Raw genomic sequence first — 25,261 nt, forward strand, 5'->3', positions numbered from 1 at the left:
AGAACATCTTTAGATGACGCCTGTGTCCGATTAAAGTCGTCTCGTTCGACGTTGGACTTTCGAGACTTTCTTTAGCGTATCCGAGTTTGCTAGCCGCTAACAAAGAGGCCCTCGTACTCAACGCATCGCTCCGCAGAGATCGTAAGCGAAACATTTTGGAACTGTCGTGTGAACAATGGACGCAAGAAGGAAGCCAGAAGACGAGAAGGACCTTTGTGAAGAAGAAGAGGACCACAAGGGACAACGTCAACTGCTGGACGCCATTTGGAGGATGCAGCCAAGAATTGTTCTTCACAGATTAGGTTGGCCTTTACTGCTCGTCTTTCTTGTTTTCAAGTCTTTTTGAATATGCTTCGTGTGTTGCATTTTATTTTTTCATATGGAGCTATATCGGCTCTAAACTTTTCGGTAGCCTTTGTCGTGTCAGTCTTTGCCTTATTAAAATATGGAAAAATAATCCCACAGTGGTCATCAGTGAATTCTATTGAGTACCTGTAGCCATTTTTATCTGTCGGTTCCATAGGACCGCACAGGTCAGTGTGCACTAGCTGTAGCACAGTTGCAGCTTTTGCATCTGCATGCCTGTTCCTTCTCTGTGTCAGCTTCGACTGTGTGCATATTTCACAGTTTTGATTCGACTCGTGTTTCCCTCTAATAGACATTCCTTTAACCACTTTTTCTAATTTAGCAACATCTTTGAAGTTACAATCACCCAATATTTTCTGCCAAGTTTGGATATCAAAACAACCATACGCTTTATTGACATTTTTCTCTTCTATTGTGTTTGTTCGCTCAATTTACGTAACCACGTTTTCCCACCGAAAGGGATCCCAGAGGGACCACACTGATACAACACAACTCACTCTCGTTATTTATTGTTGATTGAGTTTTGAATACATTGGTTCTTTTTGTTTGGTAGACGAGCAGTGAAGTAGGTCATAAACCTACAAATAGAAACACAGGATAGGAATGCAACTCATTCACAATCATTTCAATCACTACTTTGACATTATTTTAGTTTAAATCAACAGAAAGGTAGACATGGAAATGCAACATGTGGACTCACCGGCGGCGTGTCTCCCTTGGCTAACAAGAGCCACCTGGTTCAGACAGCATTTATCTCCACAGCCACACCCACTCACCGGCTGATCGGATTAACCCTTTCAAGTCTGTACTGCATGTAAAACCAAGTTTAGCACGTGATTTCCTTTTTACACAACAGTGTTTAGGTAGTACATTCTACCAAATACCTCCGTTTTGAATTTTGTCCCATCCCTGTGGACTAAGCAGTCATCACCGTCTTTGAAGCGGACCTCTGCTCCACTTGCTGTTGCTGCTTTGACGGAGAAGATGTTCTGCGGAAATGGTGGGATGTAGACTGCTTGCTTGAGCTCATCTTCACGCGTCGTCCCTCGCTGTCCATCAAGTAGACCTCAGTCTCTCCTCTCATCTTTGCCATTCCGCTCACCTTGGTTCCGTCTGCGAGCTCAATGATGTGGTCCTCGGGTTTGAAGCTCTTGTCGACTGTTTTGAACTTCGTGGCGTCGTTGACCATATGTGCTGTGGCGCCACTGTCGTCCATGAAACCTCTCTTGTTTCCACTTGTTGGATGGTCATTTAGATTGAAGAAGAAGAATGTGTGCTCTGACTCGATCTCCTCACCAGCTCCCTTCATGACGTCGCAGCCTCGTCCTCGACCGTGTCGGCCTTGATGTGGCGTCTCCCACCTTCTTTCCTCTCTTTTCGGCTGGGAAGTGCGAGGACATGTCCTGGCCATGTGCCCTCTTTTACCGCAAGTGTCGCACTCGATATCAGCCAGGTCCATTTTCCTTTCTCTCCCTCTCCCATGCGGTTTTGTAGTGCCGCTGGTTTTCATTACATTGTCTTCGTTGGCACTCTGGTACCTTTTCTCTACTTTTTGGTATTTTCAAAACTTCTTAGCTTAGTTTTGAATTCGCCGAAAGTCATTCTGTCATTAGAATGGGTGACATGCACAACGAACGGTTTGTAAGAGTCAGGAAGCCCTTTTAGCACCATGGCTATCTGAAGCCTGTCACTAATGTGCTCTTCTGCTCTTCTTAATGAGGTGTCTCTGCACGGATAACATAGTCTGTGACTGTCTCGTAGCTGCCTTTTCGTATTGAGGAAAGTTTGCAATACAAACTCAACACCCGTGGTTTGTCCTTTGCAGCATAATGCTCACGGAGAATCTCCAGTGCTCTTCTCCCGTCACGTTTTGCGTCTCTCATGACCAGCGATAGGCTGTTATTGTCTTCGGCGAGAGCTTCTTCGCTGTCTTCCTCAATGTGTGCCAGGAACCTCATCTCCCAGAGCTCGTAGTGTTTCTCATCGCCATCGAACAAAAGTCTAACCCATTTTTGGCCAGTGGTACTAGGCCCATAACCTGTTGCGCTGGTCATTCTGGCAGCAGTCCTCGCGTTTTAACAGCAACCAAGATGGTAAATTTTCGTAGCGATTGAAAGTACTCACAAGAGAAAAGTGATGCACAGCCGTGTCAATCAAGTCAAGTCAAGATGCACACTTGAGAGGCAGAGATTCTCCCGCAAGATCAACCTGATGAAGCACAAGTGAACGCACACATTTATTTTTTTATTTAAAACAGATTCTTATCTTACAGACAGTGTATTGTCTGTGTTCAAATACCTGACATATTTCGGCATCTACCTCCGCCTTCGTCAGAGTGTCACAGATATTGTTGTGACGCGCCATTTTCAGCTGGTGTTGCTATGGGGGCATGACCTACCTGTCAGATCTGACACTGCAAAAGAGAAAATCATATCATGGACTGGGAGAAGGCCAGAGTCATTCGCACCGAAGAAAACAAACATCAGCGCTGGATCAGGGAGGCCATTGAAATCCGGAAGCGATCAACAGGGATGAGGGAGCCAACATGCTCTCTACTACCTGGAGCAGTATCCTGGAGGGACGAACGGACAGCGGAGGGGGGGGGGGGGTGACTTGCCTGTCAGATCTGACAGGTAGGTCACGCCCCCATAGCAATACCAGCTGAAAATGGCGCGTCACAACAACATCCGTGACACTCTGACGAAGGTGGAAGTAGATGCTGAAACATGTCAGGTATTTGAACACAGACAATACACTGTCTGTAAGATAAGAATCTGTTTTAAATTAGATATCAAGTAGACAGGATGAACTTAATATAACTGAACGCACACAGTAGAGAATAGGAATAATAATACATTTAATTTCCAAGCGCCTTTCAGAATCCCTTTGGCTGCACCATGTGCACCAAGAAATTCGCCCAAAAGACGCATGAGAAATCGCACGCAAAAAAACCCTTTTGCTTGATCATCGTAGGCTTGTTTGAGCAGTTTGCACCAGCACATCCAGACGTACAAGGATGAAAAAAGCTTTATATGCTTCGTGTTCAGCAAAATGTTCTCATTCAAAAAGTTCTTGCACACTTGACACATACGGGTGTGAAGCCCTTCGGCTGAGAACGCACGCAGGTGCTAAAAGTGTATGTGAGTGTTGTGGCTGTGGGAAGCAAGTGTGCGCGCTGAGACAGACCGACAAAGAAAGAGATTGTGTTTGCACGAAAAAAGCAGCACGTCTGGAAAAAGCAGCACTTTTCTCGGTGCCTCCATGATCTAAACTAGGGATGTCGAATTCATTTCGCATCGCGGGCCACATACGGCTTAGGGAGATGTCAAGTGGGCCGGACCATTAAAATTATACCATACTCTGCTAAAAATAGCAAAAATATCATGTATTTCCTTTGTTTTGGTGTAAAGAAGCACAAGAACATTAGGAAAATATTGACATTTAATTAACTATCCTTTTACAAAATATTTTATATATATATATATATATATATTTCCTTAGACAAATGTGCAATTTACTTTTGTCATTCACAAATATGCATTGCAACGGATCCCACCGATTGTACAAAGCCACAAAACTTTAATTGGTACTGAAAAATATAGTAATGCACTTTAAGATTAAATGAGACTTTTAAAGAAAGGGAATTTTTAAACCACTTACACATACGCATATAAAATCTAAATGTAATCCCTGCGTACACCTTACAAACTAAGGAGAGTGATTTTAAATGTGTAATGAAGAAAGTGTTCTCCTGTCCTGTAAATCTGTAAACTTCATACAATACACACTGAAAATGTATGGAGTTGTATGAACAGTAGAATTCCATCACATAACTTTTGTTTTGAAGCTGCTGACTAACATTAAAGTGTGGTATGGCCGTCTGGGTAATGTTGCTGTCGCTGAGAAGTTTGTCAAACTGACGATGGTTCAGACCTCTGGACCGGATGAAATTTACAGTGCGAACAACCACCTCCATGACGTGGTCCATTTTCAGCGACTTGCAACACCAGAAATGATCTCCTCCATTAAGGGCTTGTACTTTGTCTTTGAACTTTGTCGCGACACCTGCTTTCCTTCCAACCATGGATGACGTGCCGTCTGTAGCCAGGCTGACAGCACGGGACCAGTCCACTCCAACTCTGTCCAATACGGCAACGGCAGACCCGAATATGTCTTCGGCTGCTGTGGTGTCCTTCATTGGCACCAACTCAAGAAACTCTTCAGTAACAGTCAATGTCTCATCAACTCCTTGAATAAATATGACCAGTTGGGCCACGTCTGTGATGTCAGTGCTCTTGTCAATTGCCACGGAAAATGCAATAAATCCTCTCTGCTATAGTATTCCTCGTCAGGCTAATATTGGCAAAAGCTTGTCGCTTCTCGGAACATACAAGTTCAGCCGCCTTCATCATGCATCGTTTAACAAAGTCACTGTCGAAATACGGCTTCAATGCTAATGCTATTTCGCTAGCACTTAGGGAGCTGGCTTTTACCGCTGCTTCGCCGATTTCTCGACTCCGGATGAAAGTTGACTGCTGTTTCCTCAGACCCGCCAGCAATTCGTCCATCTTTTCTCTTCTCAGTTGTCCTTGCAACCCGTGATATTTTTCGCTGTGATGAGTCTCGTAGTGGCGTCGAATATTAGATTCCTTCAATACCGAAACTTGTTGCAAACACACCAAGCACAAAGGTTTTCCGTGCATCTCTGTAAATAAATAGGACGTGGTCCATTTTTCGTTGAAAATTCTACACTCCTTATCACCTTTTCTCCGTTTGGATAACGACATTTTGGCTAATGAGGGTGTAGCGGAGAGGTAGAGACCGAGGTATTAACAATGTCGTAACAAGCAGCAGATGGCGCATTGACACCGTCTGCTATTTTCAGTCTGTCTCAGGATGCGGCGTGTCTTCTACTCTGATGGAAAGACTGCGCCCCTTAGCGGATAATGCATGAATTGCAGCGAATTAAAAATAATTCAATGTCATGCATTTTTTCCTGCGGGCCTGATCGAACCTCCTTGGGACCGGTTCTGACCCGTGGGCCATATGTTTGACACCCCTGATCTAAACAGAATCACGTTGGCTATCAGATGTGGAAGCAATGGCCAGCAGGTCGTGCAGACAAGACAATTTTTCGACGCCGGCGTCAAAGCCTTGAAATCAACCACGAATGCACGAATGTGACATGCTGTTAATGTCACATTTTGAGTTGTAATCTGAACTCATTTAACTCTGGGTAACTTTTATCATAATTGCATGTGTGTCTGTCTTTTTGTGTCATGCAGACATCAGCAAAGATTCTTGTCCTGTGCGGCTGAATGCAGACCCCTCTCATTTTCAAGAGGAAGAAGATGAAGCCCGGAACATTAAAAGAGAGGAGGAGCCAGAGCACCCTTGCACCAAAAATGATGATGGTCAAGTTGAAGAGTGTCACGGTGATCTGACGTGTCCCACTGACAACAAACACTGCAAATCTTCTCTGTGTGGCAAAACGATGACTGATCCAAGTCGATTGAAAAAGCATGCGAGAACCGATCCTGGTGAGAAACATTTTGCCTGCTCAGATTGTGGTCAAACATTCTCAAGCAAGGGCCATTTAATTTGCCACACAAGAATCCACACTGGTGAAAAGCCTTTTTCCTGTTCAGTTTGTGGCAAAGGATTCTCTCACAGGGTCTCTTTAAATAGCCACACAAGAATCCACACTGGTGAGAAACCCTTTTCCTGTTCAGATTGCGGCCAAAGATTCTCTCGGAAGGGCCATTTAATTAGCCACACAAGAACCCACACTGGTGAGAAACCCTTTCACTGCTTAGTGTGTGGGCAAATATTCTCTCACAAGCAACAATTAATTGGCCACACAAGAATCCACACCGGTGAGAAACTTTTTTCCTGTTCAGTTTGTGGCAAAGACTTCACTCACAAGAGCCGTTTAATTTCCCACACAAGAATCCACACTGGTGAGAAGCCTTTTTCCTGCTCAGTTTGTGGCAAAGGATTCTCTCACAGGGTCTCTTTAAATAGCCACACAAGAATCCACACTGGTGTGAAACCTTTTTCGTGTTCAGATTGCGGCCAAAGATTCTCTCAGAAGGGCAGTTTAATTAGCCACACAAGAACCCACACTGGCGAGAAACCTTTCTCCTGTTCAGTTTGTGGCCAAGGATTCTCTGTGAAGAGCTCTTTAATTAGCCACACAAGAACCCACACTGGTGAGAAACCTTTTTCCTGTTCAGATTGCGGCAAAAGGTTCTCTCAGAAGGGCCTTTTAATTTGCCACACAAGAACCCACACTGGTGAGAAACCTTTTTCCTGTTCAGATTGCGGCCAAAGATTCTCTCACAAGGGCCTTTTAATTTGCCACACAAGAACCCACACTGGTGATAAACCTTTTTCCTGTTCAGATTGCGGCCAAAGATTCTCTCAGAAGGGCCATTTAAATCGCCACACAAGAACGCACACTGGTGAGAAACCTTTTTCTTGTTCAGTTTGTGGCAAAGGATACTCTCAAAGGTTCTCATTAAATAGGCACACAAGAATCCACACTGGTGGTACATTGAAATCATTTTTTCCCAACTTTTAGTTACGGTTATTGTATAAAATTGTTTTCCACTCATTTTCAAGGTTTTTTTTCTCTCCCCTGTACCATCGTTGACTGTACAGCACCCTACGTATTGTGAAATGTGTTTAATCATCTGTTATATAAAAACAAATATTAACCAGGAAAAAATTTCCATGTATAAACGGGCAAAAAAAACTACTATATACTGTATAGTAAGGCGTTTTTCGCCTGAAAAAAAGAACAGCCATGTATAGCAAGCTTGTCAAAATCAGGCCCGCGGGCCATTCTTGGCCTGCACTACAATTATTTTTGGCCTGCACTACAATTATATATGGTCTGCGAGATGATTTCTAATATGTATTATGTCTGGCCCGCCGGCCCGTATCACAGAGCACGTACCACTAAAGGTGCCTACACATTGAACGCGTCAAGCGCTGGGTGGCGTCAGCACAGCCATTTATTGTGTATGTGCGACGTCAGCGGCACAGCGCCACGCAAGGGTGGCGTTTGACGCCCAATTCAACACATTTTTTATTCGAGCGTCAAAACGCTGTGACGACATCGACTGTTCGTGTCCTAAAAACACAAACGGATGGCAAATGGAGCAGGCTCGATGTGCGACATCCTCAATGTGCACCAATCGTCCCGCAATTGCGGAAGCATTTTTCGACGAGTGCCGGAAGTCTCATCTCATCTCATTTTCCGTACCGCTTATTCCTCATTACGGTCGCGGGGGTTGCTGGAGCCTATCTCAGCTGTCTTCGGGCACGAGGCGGGGGACACCCTGAATTGGTTGCCAGCCAATCGTAGGGCACACAAAGACATACAACAGTCACTCTCACACTCACACCTAGGGACAATTTGGAGTTGTCAATCTGCCTGCCATGCATGTTTTTGGAGTGTGGGAGGAAACCGGAGGACCCGGAGAAAACCCACGCGGGTCCGGGGAGAACATGCAAACTCCACACAGGGAGGCCAGACCGGGACGCGAACCGGCGACCTCTGCACTGTGAAGCCGGTGTGCTAACCACTCGGCTACTGGGCCGCCCAAGTGCCGGAAGTGTCTGTTTTAATTGGCGAAAATGCCGCGGCATTGGCGATACTCGAAGCTCGAAGTGTCTGCATTTATGCCTGACGATTTGCTGACTTTCAAGTCCCAAAATGTAGATTTGAACTTTTTAGCAACCTCTTTCCGTTTGATGTGTATAATGCACGAGCAATCTCCAAATGGAGTTTATTGAGCTGCAGTGTGCTCAAGTCAAAATATGACTGTTGGTGCTGCGCAATTTCCACCTGAGCTCCCTGACACGCTTCCCGAACTTCGTGCCCAAGCTGCGCAAATGCTCTCGATGTTCGGGAGCACATACCTGTGCAAGCAACTCCTTTGGTTCCTGAAGCTGAACAAAACACCACATGGGAGTGGTCTGATTCAGTCCTGAGGATTTTCTGTGCGCGCAGCCTGACTACAGAAATGGATGCACTTGCATGTCAAAAGCAATGCCAAGTATCTGGCTTGCACCCATGTGCATCAGAGTCACTGAACAGTGAACAAAACTAAAATGGATCAATATGATTTGATTTGTTGATGGCATTGTCTGTTCAAAGTTGACCGAGATATTGTTTTAGATGTCGCCCTCGCTGGTCTGTGATGAAAAGATTTAGGTTACAATTCAAATGAATAAAGCTCAAGATATTGAAGCCTCATTTTTTTTTTTTCAGTTTTTGTCACGGTTTGCAAGGTGGTGATGGTGGTGGATCCCAAAAAGGCAGGAAGGTGCATCAAGGTGTATTTGACAAATTGTTTAAAAATCAAGTCAGCAGGAACAAAATCTCAAACATCAAAGTCATTTGAATAGAAAAGTACAAAGTATCAAAGAAAATCATGAGTACAAATCTGCCAAGATGAAACAAACCTGTCAGGGTGAAGCAAGCGCAATGAGCAGAAACCAAATGGTCATGCCAGGAGTCTTTTTAACAGCCACTGATTGAAACTACCAACATTTGTGCAGGCAGGGCCCACGGCGCCACCCGTTGATCACCAACCAGAACATGACAGTCTGCCACTGATTGAAACGACCAACACCTGTGCAAGTGGAGGCGGTGCCGACAGCGCCACCCGTTGGTCGCCAACCAGAATGTGACAACTAGCCATATAGTTATAACTAATCTTAATTTGACTGCAATATGATATTTTGTTAATTGTAAAAGAATAGTTTAAATAATTTCAATAAAATGTAATTGAAATTGGACTTCAATGTTAAATGCACAGAAAAAATGGCAAAAAAAGCATAATTTGATTGAAGATTAACACAAGGTTGAATATTAAAATAAGGCAATCAGAAGGTGCCAAAAAAATTGTGAAATGCCTTTGATGTAGCTGCTGTGGGCCCACTCGGCCTTGTTTGGTGAGCCCGTGAAGCACAGAACTCCACAGTGGACAAGCAAAAACGCATTTAAAAAGACAACAGGGTCGTCAAAGAACACGTTCAAGGACAGGTCGACGAATAGGAAACAATGTTGCTTTGATTCTATCATCCAGTATAAAGTTAATGGCGGAGAACGCTGTGGCTTATTAACCACAAAAGTTATATACAGGTTGTTTGGATGCACAGACTTGCCGTACCTTGCATTTGTCATCTACTGCGCATGTGTGTAAATTAGGGGTCACCAACGCGGTGCCCGCGGGCACCAGGTCGCCCCTAAGGACCACATGAGTCGCCCGCAGGCCTGTTCTAAAAATAGCTCAAATAATGCCACTGAACACCGGTGAGCTGCATCAATTTTTTTGCTATTGTTCTTTTTTTTTTTTTTTTTTTTTCCTCCAACCATACGCTTTCGCGCTTTGACTACCGACAGGCAACAATATAAAAAAAACGCCTTGAAAAGTGTTTAATATAAATCAACTTTGACCTAGTATAGTTGAAAGGTCAGTAATGTGGGCATGCGTAAACCGCGGAGTTTGTGGAGAGCTAGCGGGGGCAGCGAGAACGAGAGGAGTTAACCCCAAAAATGGCTGAAAAAAGAAAGAAAACGTATCATTTTCACGATGACTGGGAGGTAGAGTTTTTTTTACCACTGTGAAAGGATCCTGCGTGTGTATTATTTGCGGGGCGACGGCAAAGCGGCACAATGTGGAGAGACATTTCACAACGTGTCACAAAAGCTACCATGCTAACTACCCACCGGGCAGCGCACTACGAGCGGAAAAATCCCGTGAGTTAAAAGCAGCGTTGTGCAAACAGCAGTCTTTTTTCACAAGAGCGGTTAAAAACTGCCAAAAAGCAACAGAAGCCTCGTTTAGAGCTACGGAATTCTTGATAAAGAAAAAGAAAGCTTTTTCAGACGGGGAGGTTGTCAAGGAAGCAATGATGTTAATTGCTAAAACTATACTTAAAGACGAGAAGTATGGAACCGATGTACTCTCCACTCTCTCCGATGTTCAACTCGGCGCAACTACAATGGTAAGAAGAGTTTCGACGATGTCTGGGAACTTCGCAGACCAGCTTGACCGGGATCTGGCGAGATGCAGGTGGTTTAGCATCCAGTGTGACGAGTCGGTGGACAGTAGCAGTACGGCGCAGCTGATGGTCTTCATCCGGATGGTGTTTGATGATTTCTCCACCAAAGAAGAAGTTCTGACAATACTACCCCTGAAGACAACTACGAGGGGAGTTGACATCTATAACGCGGTCAAGGAGTTTTTGGTGGAGAAAAAGGTGCCGGTGGAAAAGCTAGTATCAATGACTACAGATGGGGCTCCTGCTATGGTCGGCCGACACACAGGATTCATCGCTCTCTGTAAAGGTGACTCAAACTTTCTGCATTATCACTGCATTTTTCACCAGCAGGCCTTGTGTGCAAAAGTGATCGGCTTTGAGCACGTAATGACTCCCGTCGTAAAGATCATTAACAGCATCCGCTCCAAAGCTAAACAGCACAGAACATTCAAGGAACTTTTGGAGGAGCTGTCAGCTGAATATGGTGACCTGCTACTACACACAGAAATACGATGGCTCAGCAGGGGACGGATTTTGCTTCGTTTTTTGTCACTTTTGGGTGAAATCAAAGAGTTCATGCAGTCCAGAGGTGAGGACACTGAGTGGACACTTGATCTTGCATTTTTGACAGACATTACTGGGAAACTGAACAGTTTGAACTGTGAGCTGTAAAGCAAAGGTAAAACCATTACTGATATGATTAGTGCTTTAAATGCATTTAAAGCTAAGATAAACATTTTCTCTGTGCACTTACAGTGCAGATGATGCTGAAAGACAATGCTTCTGCATCTGAGGCCTTTGACAAAGTTGCAGAAAAGTACTCTCAGGTCATAAACAGAGTTGGGCAAGAGTTTGAGAACAGGTTTTGTGACCTTGATCAGCTTGAGCCATGTGTGTCGTTCATTTCTAATCCTTTCATGAACGTGGACATATCATGTATTGCTGAACAGTTAAGTGCAATGTTCAGCCTGGATGCTGAACAGCCAGAGATGGAAATTGTAACACTGCAAAATGACCTCCCCCTCAAAGCCCATCAGACTGCACCAACTTTATTGACACAGAAAAGTACAGTGGTGTATGCACAGCAGCTATAAAGGTTGCAAGACTGTTTGGTTCAACTTATCTTTGTGAATCAGCCTTTTCTGACATGAATTTCATCAAGAACAAACACAGAACACGACTCACTGATGCACATCTACAAGACTCACTTAGAGTTGCAGTGTCAAGTTACACACCAGAGTACAACACACTGGTGAAAAGCATGCAATGCCAGGCTTCCCACTAACTGACAAAGAAACAGATAACAGATTTGGTGTCCAGTTCAAAGTGTGATATAAATTATTTAAAAATCTGACTGTTAATGTTTTACTTTTTGTATTTTTGTATTTAATTGATTCATAGAAACACTGGATATGATGTTTTCATCCAAAGTGCTATGGACTTTGCATGCCAGGGGCGTCCTTCCCAAAGTAGTCCATGATTTGTCAAAAAGTGTAAGTGGTTAGTTAAAATGAGACTTTTTCTTTTCCTACAAAAGTGATCATTTGAAAAAGTTTCGCTTAAAGAAAATATAAAATAAAGTGTTGCATATTGATTTTAATCTCTTTATATATTTATTGTGAGAAATCATTTAACATGATCAGTTTCTTCACATAGAGAAATATCACTATTAATAATAACATTGTGTGATGTCACGAGAGGCTGTGTCCTGGAGGGCAAATACATCCCCCTAAGATGGCTCCACCCAGAGAGAGTCTTGGCCCCACCTGGTGGAAGGCAGCAATTAAACCCACACACCTGCGGCTGATCAGGACTTGATTGGAAAGCAGGGCTCTTAAGGCAGAGAGCCTCTGAGTGCCCAGCTTGGGGGAAAGACAAGCTCGATTGCTGCGTGGAACTTATTGCCAGTTGGGACCACACGACTGGACACTGGATTTGAACCTAGCTAAGGTGGCTAGGCTACGTGACGAGGACGTCAAGAGGGGTGAGGCCTAGAGACTCTTGTAAAGAACTCCGTCTTCAGTTTTACCTCAGAAGAGACTTTATTTGGATTTAAGTAGCAGAAGAGACTTTATTTTGACAAGTATTGGAAGAGACACTATTCAAACCTTTGTTGCTTGTGAATTCCCCCTGGAACCCTTGATTAAAACCTTTTGTTTGTATCCAAACCTGTCGTCCATTGCACTTCTTGTCCCGTCCCGCTGAGAGCTAGCCTCTCATGATATCACAATAGATTTGAAGGTAAATTGAGCAAATTGGCTATTTTTGGCAATTTATTTAAGTATGTATCAAACTGGTAGCCCTTCGCATTAATAATTCACAGTCGCTGACAAACATGAACTACTCAACCTATCCAGCAGGTCAGGATCATTGAGCATTTATTTACTCAAAACCTATGGTCAAACCAATATTTTTTATGGATTCTTATACACTAGGTGAATAAAGAATGTGACAAAGCAGGCCAAAAACAATATTACAATGCTTGCTGCCTTCTCTCAAAGATGTCGCCATTCTGAGATTTACAACATTTACAAGACCAATAAGAAAAATGTCCATGGTTCCAGTGGATGGTGGGCTCATTCATAGCTGCCCAGATCCTTTACAACTATCCAATATCGATATAACGAGACTTTACTGTACATTTAAAATGGAACAAATATTGCACACCGTGAAGTTGCTCTATGAATGTTGCACTCAGGTCGAATAAGAAACAGTTCTCTAACATTAGCTGCTGATCGGTTTCCAGCTGGCTCCATTGGTTGGGAAGCACGCTCTGCCTCTCTAAACATACTCAGTCTGGGAGTGGTGTTCAGGCGTCAGAGTGAATTTCCAAACGCCTCCTAGAGAAGTGGGGATTTTGGATGCCAGTCCAAGTGCTAATAAAAGTTATACCAGAATATAAATGGCAGAACCAGCCAAGACAAGTAAACCAACCCGATTGCGTGGACATAAAAATGCATCCAAAATATCAGTGATGACCGTGAGAGTAAAGTGATCGCCATGAGAGGCGCTCGACATGTAGAGAGAGAGAGGATAACAGCAGATTGTCTGCTGGTTTGTTTCAAAATGTTTACCTTTTAGTGAAAGTGGTGTTACTATATACAGTATCAACCTTTGCAAGCTGTTGTATGAAGATGCATATTGATCATTGTCAAAATTTGTGTGCATGCATGCACGTTTACTCTTTCCTGCATGAAAGGGGAGCAGGTGGATGGTGTGCTTGCATGCTTGAGGGGGGCTGTGTTTATTTCACCAATCAGTGAATCATCAATTGGATAATTAAATTAAAAAAAGATACATTTGTGAAAGTTCGAGTTGAAATCTCAGCACTGATGAATAGATGGGCATTAAATAAGAGAGTAAGTAAAAAATTATTTGCACGCTGTGCTACAGTGCGTGTTTGTGTCGTGATCGTGATACAGTGAGACCTCAACTTACAAACACCTCAACTTACAAAATTTTTGTCTTACAAACGTCAAATTTATGAAAATTAAACCTTATAATAAGCACTATTTTCATAATACACACCACCACGGCTGGCGGAGTGATCTTCGGCGGAAGCACATGACCGAACAGCACCAGAGGTTAAGTTACCAACAGGTCTTATGGAAGGTGACTCTCCTTCCATAAGCCATCAACAACCATCAAAAAGGTAAATAAAACTTTATTTTTCAGCACAGTTTATTTCTTTAATTACAGTCGTCGTGTAATGCGCCTCTCTTTCCAAACAGCAATTCCCTTTGACCTTCGACCTCCAACGCCATTCCATCAACCCATAAATGACCATCACAAATGTAAATAAAGTGACTTTATGATACAATGCAGTGTATTTCTTTCATTACAATACAATTGCACATTTATTATATATAGAATAAGGTATGTTGTGTGTAGTTTTTTCGGCTTATTTAGTTGAAAAGTATATTTTATGGAAACCCGGGAACGGATTATTCCCATTTTAATGGTTTCCTATGGGAATTTATTTTCCAGATACACACTTTTCGCCTTACACAGTCTGTCTGGAAACCAATTAAGTTCGTAAATTGAGGTCTCACTGTACATATTAATTTATATCGCGCGTATAAGGCGCAGGGTCATCTTTGGAAGAAAATCAAGTCTTTTGGGTGCACCATATACACTGGAAAATACGGTACTTCATTATATTCATGGTATGTACATCAAAACTTGAATGCAAAAAGTCATCTAATCTAAAGTAATCTAGCTGGCTATCGATTAGTTATACGGGTACCTAGGTCGCTGTCTATATATTAACTATCTGGCTGGCTCGCTAGCTAGCTAGCTGGCTATTGATTAGTTATTCGGGGACCTATCTAGCTGTCTATTAGCTATCTGTTAGCTCGCTAACTTTCTTTCTATATATTTGAGTTACTTCCTCGTTGAGTGAACGCTGGCGCGTGTGGCTGCCACTGCTCACCGACAGAAAAACTGATCCTGTGACTGTAAAGTGACCTTGAAAGTTTTGAAATGCGCTTAGAAATGAAATGTATTATTATTATTGTTAAGATTCATATCCATTGTGAGTCATTTATTTGAACAATCCTTGGTGCCTCGTATGTACATGATGACACTTTTTTGTACACTTTATAACGATTGTATCTTTTTTTGTTTTTTTTTTAACATTGAAGAGTATATATATATAACCATTCATAAGTCTTTTTAGTACACAAAGTGTTTCCTGTGAACCAAATGCACATCTGAAAATTCAACATGTTTATGATTCGCTGAGGTGAACCATCTTGAATGTTCACTTGGATGTCGTTCAAATTAAAGCCATCAAGATGGAGGTTAAATGCGCAGATTTCAAGTGACTAACAATGCCTTACAATTCTTTGTACTTTTCAAACGACATTGATGATATTTGTTATTAATATTTGTTGTTCTTTTGACTTCAAGATGGCACCGCGACAGTGGCTGCCTTTACAGCAGGTCCCGTATTTTGTTTTTCTACTTCCTTTCCTATTCCTTTCATAACTTTGCTGCTGTGAAATGTCAAATTTTGCACTGCAAGACTAATAAAGGTCAATCCAATCCAATGTTATCGATTGACAAGTAGAAATATGGGTATTTTTTTCACAGGTATATATCTTTGACATTGATCAACGTTTGGATGGTGTTTTTAGCCTCGTTTTAAGTAACTGTAATGTTAAAAATCGCTTGCCTTGATTGAGCCCCTGACCAGGACTTTGTCCTGGACCGACCAGGGCCTGCGGCACCTGGGCGCCGGCGCATTACTCGGCTTTTCTGGTTCCAAAAGTTGGCAGGTATGTCAAAGTAGGAGCTTGCAAATACATGGCCGCCAGGTGGGAACACGATCTACATGGAGAGGAGCACATGAATTTCAAAACTTTTGTTGGTCGTTTAGTTTTTCCAAACTTAAAAATGTGCCCTTTTGTTCATTCTATTCCCTCGTGCGTCCATGATAACTTCCAACATGCTTAGCGGCCATACAAATATGCCTGATTCAAGTTTGCCTTTGAGAAAACGGCCTCCCACAAGCTGAGCGATACCACCGGCCAGATCCGCAAGATGACTGAGCCTCACACGTGTTCAGCAACTGCGTGGCGGTCGCTCTCGCTCTCGGGGATTCGGCGTTTCAATGTGACGTCAATAATACGAGACCAGAGTTAGGCGAGCAGACGCCGCTTCCAGTCCAAAACCAGAAAAAAAACTCGAGTCGTCGACATGTTGAAAGAGTTGGTGAAGGAAAGGCTGCTTGCGGCCGCCGACGAAATCTTCAAACTGTTCCAAACGACCGTGGCTTCTTACGAGGAAAACTGCCTCCCTCAAGCTGAGCATCACCCCGGGGCAGTTCCACCACGCGCAATATGGCGGAACCTAACACGTGTTACCGGAGCGGTGAGGCGGAACAAGGTGCTCTAGCGAATCTCGCGCGTTTCAATATGACGTCAACAACACGAGACCGGAGTTCGGCGAGCAGACGCCGCTTCCAGCCTAAAACCAGAAAGAACCCCGAGTCGTCGACATGTTGAAAGAGTTGGTGAGGGAAAGGCTGCTTGCGGCCGCCGACGAAATCTTCGGACTGTTCCAAACGACCGTGGCTTCGTACGAGGAGCAAATTTGTCGAGCGAAGGAGGAGAGCGAGCGATACCGACGGCAACTGGAGGCGGTTTGCAAGACCCGGATTGTGATACGCCTTGAAGGTTTGTCCGCCATTTTTGGATTCGGCATTCGCGGCGTTACTAACAAACCAACGCTTTATTTTGTTGAAACGGTAGTCCCCAGTCTTCTGGTTAGATTTTGACCCGGCCGCACGAGACGCCGAACGTCTGAATTTGAATCGGAAGACGTCGATTCGCTGTGCTTTAATTTGATCGGACACACAACAGTTTTGGAGTGCCGCCATTTTAGATTTAGCGTTCAGCCAATTTGTTGCGCTCGTCATTCTGGCGGCAGTCCTCGCGTTTTAACAGTAACCAAGATGCTAACTTTTCGTAGCGATTGAAAGTACTCACGAGAGAAGTAATGCACAGCAGTGTGAATCATTGGTCTGGGAACTCAAAATCAGAATCATCTTTATTGCCAAGTATGTACAACACACAAGGAATTTGTTTCCGGTAGAACACGCTGCACTAGTATCGTTGTCAAAAAAACTACTAAGTGGCACTATACAGTTCCATTTTGGCTACTGTTGAAAGAGTTCAAAGAGTTAATGGCTTGCCATTCTTTATGTGGTGATTATCCAGTAACATGTTCCAGTTACGCCCTGACTCCTTTAAGCCATACAATGATTTGCTGAGCTTACTTACCAAACGTTCTCCTGTTTGTGACCTGGTCTCAAAACCTTCAGGTTGCTCCACATAGTCCATTGGGGCATGGAGATATGCAGTCTTCATGTCCATTTGGTGTAGGGTAAGATCCTCCTGCACATCATCGAATAGAGGTCATGTTAGCTGTCGGTGAAAATGTCTCTGTAGTCAATTCCTTCCACTTGAACACATCCTTTTGCTACATATCTGGCTTTACAAGTCTTAGATCCATCTGGGTTTTCTTTCACCGTATACACCCAGCGACCTCCCACTGCTTGTTTGCCCTTCGATAGCTGGGTCAGAGTGAAAGTCTCATTTTCTGTCAGGAATTCCATCTCTTCTTCCATTGCAGTAGCCCACATTTTTGACTTCAGATTGCATAGCCTCTTTAAAAGTCCAAGGTACACCATAAGTTACCTTGTAGAAATAGTCAATATTTTCGGTTTTGTCATCACATTCAATTTTACATAGGTACTCCTTTAAATATTCTGGAGCCTTTCTTTGTCTTTTAGGACACCTCCTTTGATGTTCTGTCTGAGTCAGATCTGTCTCTACTGTCTCTTCAGCACTCGGTTCTTTGCTTTTCTCAAGTTGTCCCTGACTCTCCTTGATTCCCTTTGGAGGTATATTACTGAAACTCTGAATGTCGTCCCACATATCACAACCTGTTTGAGTCTGACCATCTGTGCGGTTTTTCGTGACAAACTTCACCAGTCTATGACTCAGGACTTTTCTTGTCTCAGGGTAGTAGACATTATAGGCTAGACCAGGCTTGGCCAACCCGCGGCTCCCGAGCCGCATGCGGCTCTTTGGCTGATTTCATGCGGCTCTTAAGGGGCATCCACATGACAAGCGTAAAAAATGTTTGGCGCTGGCGCTGCCATTCATCCTCTATGGACCGTAATTTCGCGACCATAGCGCGCGCTGCATGTTTTGGAGAAAATGTACGACTTTTAAGGGCACCTGAGAGTCGCGAAGACTTTTAAGTGCACCTCATAGTCGTGAAAGTACGGTATCAAGCTTACCATGTGATGTTAACACGCATGTGCGTGAGATGAAAATGAATCATTTATGTCATAAACCACGTCAACCAGTCAGAGACTCGACACAAATTGTTTACGACGTAAACAATTCATTTGTGTCAAGTTCGCTCTCAAAATGGCAGGGAAAAAATGCACAGCTAAACGAAAATATGAGGATGAAGACAGGACGTTTTTAACAGAGTGGGAGAGTTTATATTTTTGTTAGCGTAAGGGCAAGCCATTCTGCCTTATATGTCAGGCGTCATTGGCGCATTTCAAAGCGTCAAATCTTCAGCGCCACTTCATCTCACTCCACGCGAACATCGACCAAGAATTCCTCAAACTCATAAAAACTCAGACTGAAAAGCAGATATTTTTTTCCGAAAATTTACCAAGCACCCAGAGACCGTGAAACTGTTCATGGAAGAGAAAGACAAGGACTTTCCCGTGCTGTCGGACCATGAGTGACTTTTTTTGGTCGGCATGCTGTGTCACTTGGACAAACTGAACCTTACCCTGCAGGGTAAGTCAAAAATTCTGCCTGACTTGGTGCAAAGTGTGTTTGCGTTTGTCAACAAACTGAAGCTGTTCAGGGCGCATATTCAAAAGGGAGATTAAACACATTTTTCTACTCTGCTAAAAGCCAGCGGGCAAGTCATCAGCGCCGCCCTGAATAAGCACAGAGCCAGATATGCAACAGTGGTTGAAAACTTGCACGAAAACTTTGTGACCCGATTCCGCGATCTACAACTGAAAAGGCCGCAGATTACGTTCCTTGTCGACACGTTTAATGCGGAGATGGACTGTTTGAAAGCCCCGCTAGTCACAGATGAAGCTGCGGCTGAGTTAGAGATGATCGATCTTTGTGAGGAAGATCAATTGAAACCTGCTTTAAGGGAAGGGACCATTGAGTTCTGGAAACGCGTGCCAATGGAAAAATACCCCAATGTCAAAATACTTTCAATGTTTGGGTCAGCATACGTCTGCAAGTCTGTGTTTTCTACCCTGAAACTTGTAAAATCAAAGCATCGATCCGTTCTGACTGACACTCATGTAAAAGAATCGCTTCGAGTGGTAACAACAGAATGCAAGCCAGATTTATTGAGGATTGTCCATGAGGAATGCCAGAAGTCCCACTAAGCAACATGCACACTATTGTAAATCATTAGATTTTTGTTTGAACTTAGTTGAACTGAGTTTGTGCGTGTAAAGACAGTGTTCTTTGTTGCCTTTAGTACTCTCGGAGTCAATTTCCGATATATTTGTTGATTTTGTATTTAAAATGTGATACTTATAATAAATCTGTCTAAGCAGAGGTCTATGTGTGTGAGTGATGAGGCGATGGGGTGTTCGTGTGTGCCGATGTTTATCAAAGTCAGCGTTCTTGTCAAATATGCTCATATGCATGACATACAGCACAGATGAAATGGACCCAGCGTACAAGGAAGGCACTTATAATGACTTTAACAAATATAATAAACACAAAAACGCCAATTTGCCGGGAGAGAGAGGGGAGCCGGTGCGTGTTCACGCGCCGTCATCTTGATGTGGCTCTTTGCAGTAACAGTAAAAAATGTGGCTCTTAGTGTCTGACTGGTTGGCCACCCCTGGGCTAGATTATACTTAACATAACCTACGAAAATTCCCTTCTCACATCTAGAATCAAACTTCTTTTTGTCCTGTATAAATATGTAACATTCACAGCCAAATATCTGCATATTAGAAAGGTTAGGTGTTTTTCCTGTAAAAACTCTGTAAGGTGTCTGTTGTGGCCGCTAACTGTATCATTTGTTGCGTATTTGAGCAGCCGTTTGTACAGCATACGTCCATAGTTCCTAGGGGATATTACGGCTGTGTAAGCTCTCAGTCGTACAGGAGTGGTCCGTCGATGAGAAGGTTTCTTCAGCCGTCATCTGTACAAATTTGAAGGTTTCGGACGTTTTGCCTCCTATCCAAGAGGCTTCGTCAGCGAACTAAAGTCTGACTGGTCGTATCGGCCCTATTTATATATCCCTAATGTCCATCCATGGCGGCGCCAGACACAGCTATGATAGGTCCCTACTCTCAGGTTGGGGGGAGCAGAGGACCACTCCCTGTGGCCCCACTGATTGTTTCTACATTCCTGACTAATGACTGGCCCATTTCCCCCACTCCCACTGGTATCACCTCATCAGCATTACGAATGTTGCCTAACCTGTTTTTCCTAAGCAGGCTATTATATGAACGATCCAAATTGAACCTCACCCCACCAGACCGGTTTAATGAAGGATTTTGTTGTTTTATAAGAATCACTCCCCCCCCCCCGAAGAGTCCTTTGGCAACACAAAATTCCTACTTATTTCAAACCGATAAACACGTTAGGGCAAAAATTAGTGCATCCAAAAGATAGGCTACCAAATGAAAAACAAAGTAATGTAGTTTATTCCATACATTGTAAGAATGAAAATTGTAAAGAGCAGTACATTGGGGAGACTCAACAAATTATCAAAAAAATACTCTATCAACATCGCAGGGATAATACTAGTGGGCCTCAATCGGCAGTACATTTGCACCTAAAAGCTAGCAACCACTCATTTGACGACAATGAGGTTAAAATCTTAGCGAAAGAACATAGATGGTTTGAAAGGGGGGTAAAAGAAGCGATTCTTATAAAACAACAAAATCCTTCATTAAACCGGTCTGGTGGGGTGAGGTGAAATTTGGATCGTTCATACAATAGCCTGCTTAGGCAAAACAGGTTAGGCAACATTCGTAATGCTGATGAGGTGATACCGGACCTATCATAGCTGTGTCCGGCGCCGCCATGGCTGGACATTAGGGATATATAAATAGGGCCGATACGACCAGTCAGACTTTAGTTCGCTGACGAAGCCTCTTGGACAGGAGGCGAAATGTCCGAAACCTTCAAATTTGTGCAGATGACGGCTGAAGAAACCTTCTCATCGTTGGGGATATGACCCAAACATGACTTTGCCACACACACACCATCAAACACACCGAACACTGCCCCCCTTGCTCCTCCATCATTTCTTAAATGTGTGAATTACTTCCTGCTTGTGTCCTCACAGACGTGAATCAGCTGATTGGTGGTCGGGAAGAAGGTCCTGACGTGAAATCGGGAAGCTCCGCTTTGGACTATCCACAAGCCCCCCAGATTAAAAAGGAAGAGGAGGAGGCCGATGTCAGCAGTTTGCCCCGAGATGGCGTCTCCGAAGAGAGTGACGACGACCGACTTCCACCACCCAAGTGGTCAAAGCTTCATCCCGGCGGTCCAAGTGAAGATCGCCGCGGGACACCCCCCTCGGGGTATCACACAGAAGGCGCTTTGGGGAGCGCCGCCGATTGTGAAGGTAATGACATGTAGTCAAAAAACATGGCGGCTGTAACGTCGCAGGCGCAAACAAACATTTCCTGCATCTCAATTCTTGGCACGTTTTAGGATCAAACAAAAAAAATCAGATTTTGTATATTTTTTGTGTATTCAAATCTTTAGAGAAGGGGGAAAAGGCCGACGTGAGCGCATTGGTCCCGACCGGTGGCCGCCCGAAAAGCAAAGTGGATGAAGACGAAGCACCCGAATTGTTTGAATGGTCGCAGCTAGACGATCACCTGGCGCCGATCTCAGACGACGACACCGACGACACGGGTGAAAAACTCTTTAGATGCTCCACTTGTGGGCAGACCTTCGCCCAAAGGACGGCGCTGGTCTTGCACATGCGAAGGCACACGGGAGAAAAACCCTTCACTTGCTCCACTTGCGGCCGGGCCTTCGCCCGAAAGAGAGTACTGGTTGCGCACATGAGAACGCACACCGGTGAAAAACCCTTCAGATGCTCCACTTGCGGCCGGACTTTCGCCCATAAGTCAACAATGGTCCCGCACATGAGGACACACACCGGCGAAAAACCCTTCCGATGCTCCACTTGCGGCCGGACTTTCGCCCATAAGTCAACAATGGTCCAGCACATGAGGACACACACCGGCGAAAAACCCTTCCGATGCTCCACTTGTGGCTTGACCTTCATCCAAAGGACGGCGCTGGTCTTGCACATGCGAAGGCACACGGGAGAAAAACCCTTCACTTGCTCCACTTGCGGCCGGGCCTTCACCCAAAAGAAAATACTGGTCGCGCACATGATAACGCACACCGGTGAAAAACCCTTCAGATGCTCCACTTGCGGCCGGACTTTCGCCCATAAGTCAACAATCGTCTCGCACATGAGGACACACACCGGTGAAAAACCCTTCCGATGCTCCACTTGCGGCCGGAACTTCTCCCGAAAGAGAACAATGGTCTCGCACATGAGGACGCACACCAGCAAAAAACCCTTCCGATGCTCCACTTGTGGCTTGACCTTCATCCAAAGGACGGCGCTGGTTTTGCACATGCGAAGGCACACGGGAGAAAAAACCTTCACTTGTTCCACTTGCGGCCGGACATTCGCCCGAAAGGAAACGCTGGTCACGCACATGACGACGCACACAGGTGAAAAACTCTTCCGATGCTCCATATGTGGCCGGCCTTTCTCCCGAAAGGGCTCAATGGTCTCGCACATGAAGACGCACACCGGCGAAAAACCCTTCCGATGCTCCACTTGTGGCTGGACCTTCATCCAAAAGACGGCGCTGGTCTCGCACATGCGAAGGCACACGGGAGAAAAACCCTTCACTTGCTCCACTTGCGGCCAGACCTTTGCCCGAAAGGGAACGCTGGTCACGCACATGAGGACGCATACCGGCGAAAAACCCTACCGATGCTCCATTTGTGGCCGGCCCTTCTCCCACAAGGGAACGCTGGTCACGCACATGAGGACGCACACTGGTGAAAAACCCTTCAGATGCTCCACTTGTGGCCAAACCTTCATTCAAAAGACGTCGCTGGTCTTGCACATGCGAAATCACACGGAAGTAAAGCCCAACGCTTGCGGAGTGTGTGGCGAAAGCTACACCCAGGTCAGTTTGACTTCTCACGTCTGCACGCACCCTGCCGACAAGTAAACCACGCCGACCGACCAGCATCAAACACCTTCGCCAAAGGGACGTGATGCAGCAGCAGCAGAATTTTCAAACCCTCTTTGAGAGCCTACGGAACCGGACTCGTAAGATCGGATCTCTTTGTTCGACTGGAGAAAATAAGCACATGAAGGTCTCGTCTGGTGTGTATCCAGAGCGCACAGAAAATGAATGAAAAACTAGTTTTTGAATTTGAAGTCCAAACTAAAGACTGTTTTTGTGATTTACATGTGACAGTGTGAAATTTTGGTTTTTCGTAAATGTTGACATTTTGGTTGGGACTTTAGCAAGCTGATTTGCTTTCATCGGCCGAAGAAAATGATGTGGCGGACCACACCACACTTTACTTTGACACCGGTGCTCTGCCGGCTTGGTGGCTGATCTCTGTCATGTTTGTGTATGACAAGGTCCCTCGACTGGAGTGTCTTATTGTTATTTCTTTTGTCATTAAAAAAACATGAGTGGAAATTTCGGAAGAAATCTCGTCAAAGTAGATGCTTGCAAATACATGTCCGCCTGGTGGGAAAATAATATCCGTGGAGAGAGACAAGAGCAAAGCCGTTTCAAAGCGTTTTGTTGATTGTTTTTATTTCATTTATTTAGTTTTTCAAACTTACATTTATGTCCCTGCCTGAATCCTTTTGTTCATTCTATTCCCTCACGCGTCCATTATAAAAGACTACTTGCCCCTTCCACGTGTGGCTGATCCCAGTTTGCCTTTGAGAAAACGGCCTCCCTCAGGCTGAGCATCACCCCGGCAGTTCACCACACGCAATATGGCGGAGCCTCACACGTGTTATGGGAACTGTGAGGCGGCTCAAGTCGCTCTCTGGGATTCTCGCGCGTTTCAAGGTGACGTCTACTGTACGAGACCAGATTTAGGCGAGCAGACGCAGCTTCCAGCCCAAAACCAGAAAGAACCTTGAGTGGTCGACATGTTGGATTGGATTGGATTGGATTGGATATGCCTTTATTAGTCTCACAGTGGAGAAATTTACATTTCACAGCAGCAAAGTGATGAAAGGAATGAAAGTAGAAAAACGAAATACATGAGCTGCTGGAAAGGCAGCCACTCTCGCGGCGCCGTCTTGAAGTCAAAAGAACAAAAAAAAAATTTTTTTGGAAAGAGTTGGTGAGACAACGGATGCTTGCAGCCGCCGACGAAATCTTCGGACTTTTCCAAGCGACCGTGGCTTCGTACGAGGAGCAACTTTGTCGCCATACTTCGATTTGGCATTCGCGGCGTTACAAACGAGACCATTAAACAACCTGATCATAAAGTAAAAACGATGATTTTTTTTTTCAAATACAAGACATAGATATGTTCTTTTACTGCTACACAAAATTAGCAATGCATGAACATCACCTTGTTCAAAGAACAAAACCAACACAATGCATCAACTTTGCCAACAGGTACAAATCCAAGAGTAGGCAGAGTGGCCCTTTGATGGAATCTAGCTCCTCACCTTGAATTCAGCAAGTGTTGTGTTCTTGTATTCCCCGTCTCCATGCAGTGTGAAGAAGTGTTCCTTTAGTTTTGCTGGTGCTAGGTTAGAGTTGCTCAACCTGGCGTTGCAGATCATGCAGATAGGACGGACGCTCACTCCCATACATGAGAATGTCGTACATATTCATCCGACCACTTTCTTTTTTTGCCCGACAGTATGGATAAAATATAAAAATGACATACTACAACGACAGTCACACGTTGATTACTGCTAGCTACTGGCTAGCCTGCTTCATTTGTTGTGAATGGGGGTAGCAGCAGCAGTCTAGCTGGCCTGTCTTCTTCTCTCTCTGTATTCATTTTCTGATTTGCTATGCTTCTGACACCGGTGCCCACTTAACTTATCCGCCAATTTTACACTTACCAACCTGAACGGTGAGAAATTCCTCTAATGTGCACTGCAGTCAATTACTCTAATGTGTACTGCATTCAATTAATAATAATAATTAGTAATCAAATCAATCACAACACGTTACCCTGCTTTTTTAGTCATAACTATTGACTACTTT

General features: G+C 44.3%; 3 protein-coding genes across 3 annotated transcripts in view; 2 read left to right on the forward strand and 1 right to left on the reverse strand.

The window, feature by feature from the left end:
* Positions 1–8,692, forward strand: LOC148899796 (uncharacterized). Its single transcript, XM_088995278.1, has 2 exons — positions 1–302; positions 5,652–8,692. Exons 1-2 carry the CDS (start codon positions 176–178, stop codon positions 6,947–6,949), a joined length of 1,425 nt encoding a protein of 474 aa, XP_088851404.1. The 5' UTR covers positions 1–175; the 3' UTR covers positions 6,950–8,692.
* The window catches only part of LOC148899792 (uncharacterized), a 130,591-nt gene that overhangs the window by 38,059 nt on the left and 67,271 nt on the right, over positions 1–25,261 (reverse strand). The window lies entirely within an intron of this gene.
* Positions 16,383–24,849, forward strand: LOC148899797 (uncharacterized). Its single transcript, XM_088995233.1, has 3 exons — positions 16,383–16,604; positions 21,301–21,582; positions 21,726–24,849. The coding sequence occupies exons 1-3, from the start codon at positions 16,427–16,429 to the stop codon at positions 23,228–23,230; spliced, it is 1,965 nt and encodes a 654-aa protein (XP_088851359.1). The 5' UTR covers positions 16,383–16,426; the 3' UTR covers positions 23,231–24,849.

This window comes from Hippocampus bargibanti, linkage group LG04 (assembly GCF_051943395.1).
Source record: "Hippocampus bargibanti isolate YZ-2025 linkage group LG04, ASM5194339v1, whole genome shotgun sequence".
NCBI lineage: Eukaryota > Metazoa > Chordata > Actinopteri > Syngnathiformes > Syngnathidae > Hippocampus > Hippocampus bargibanti.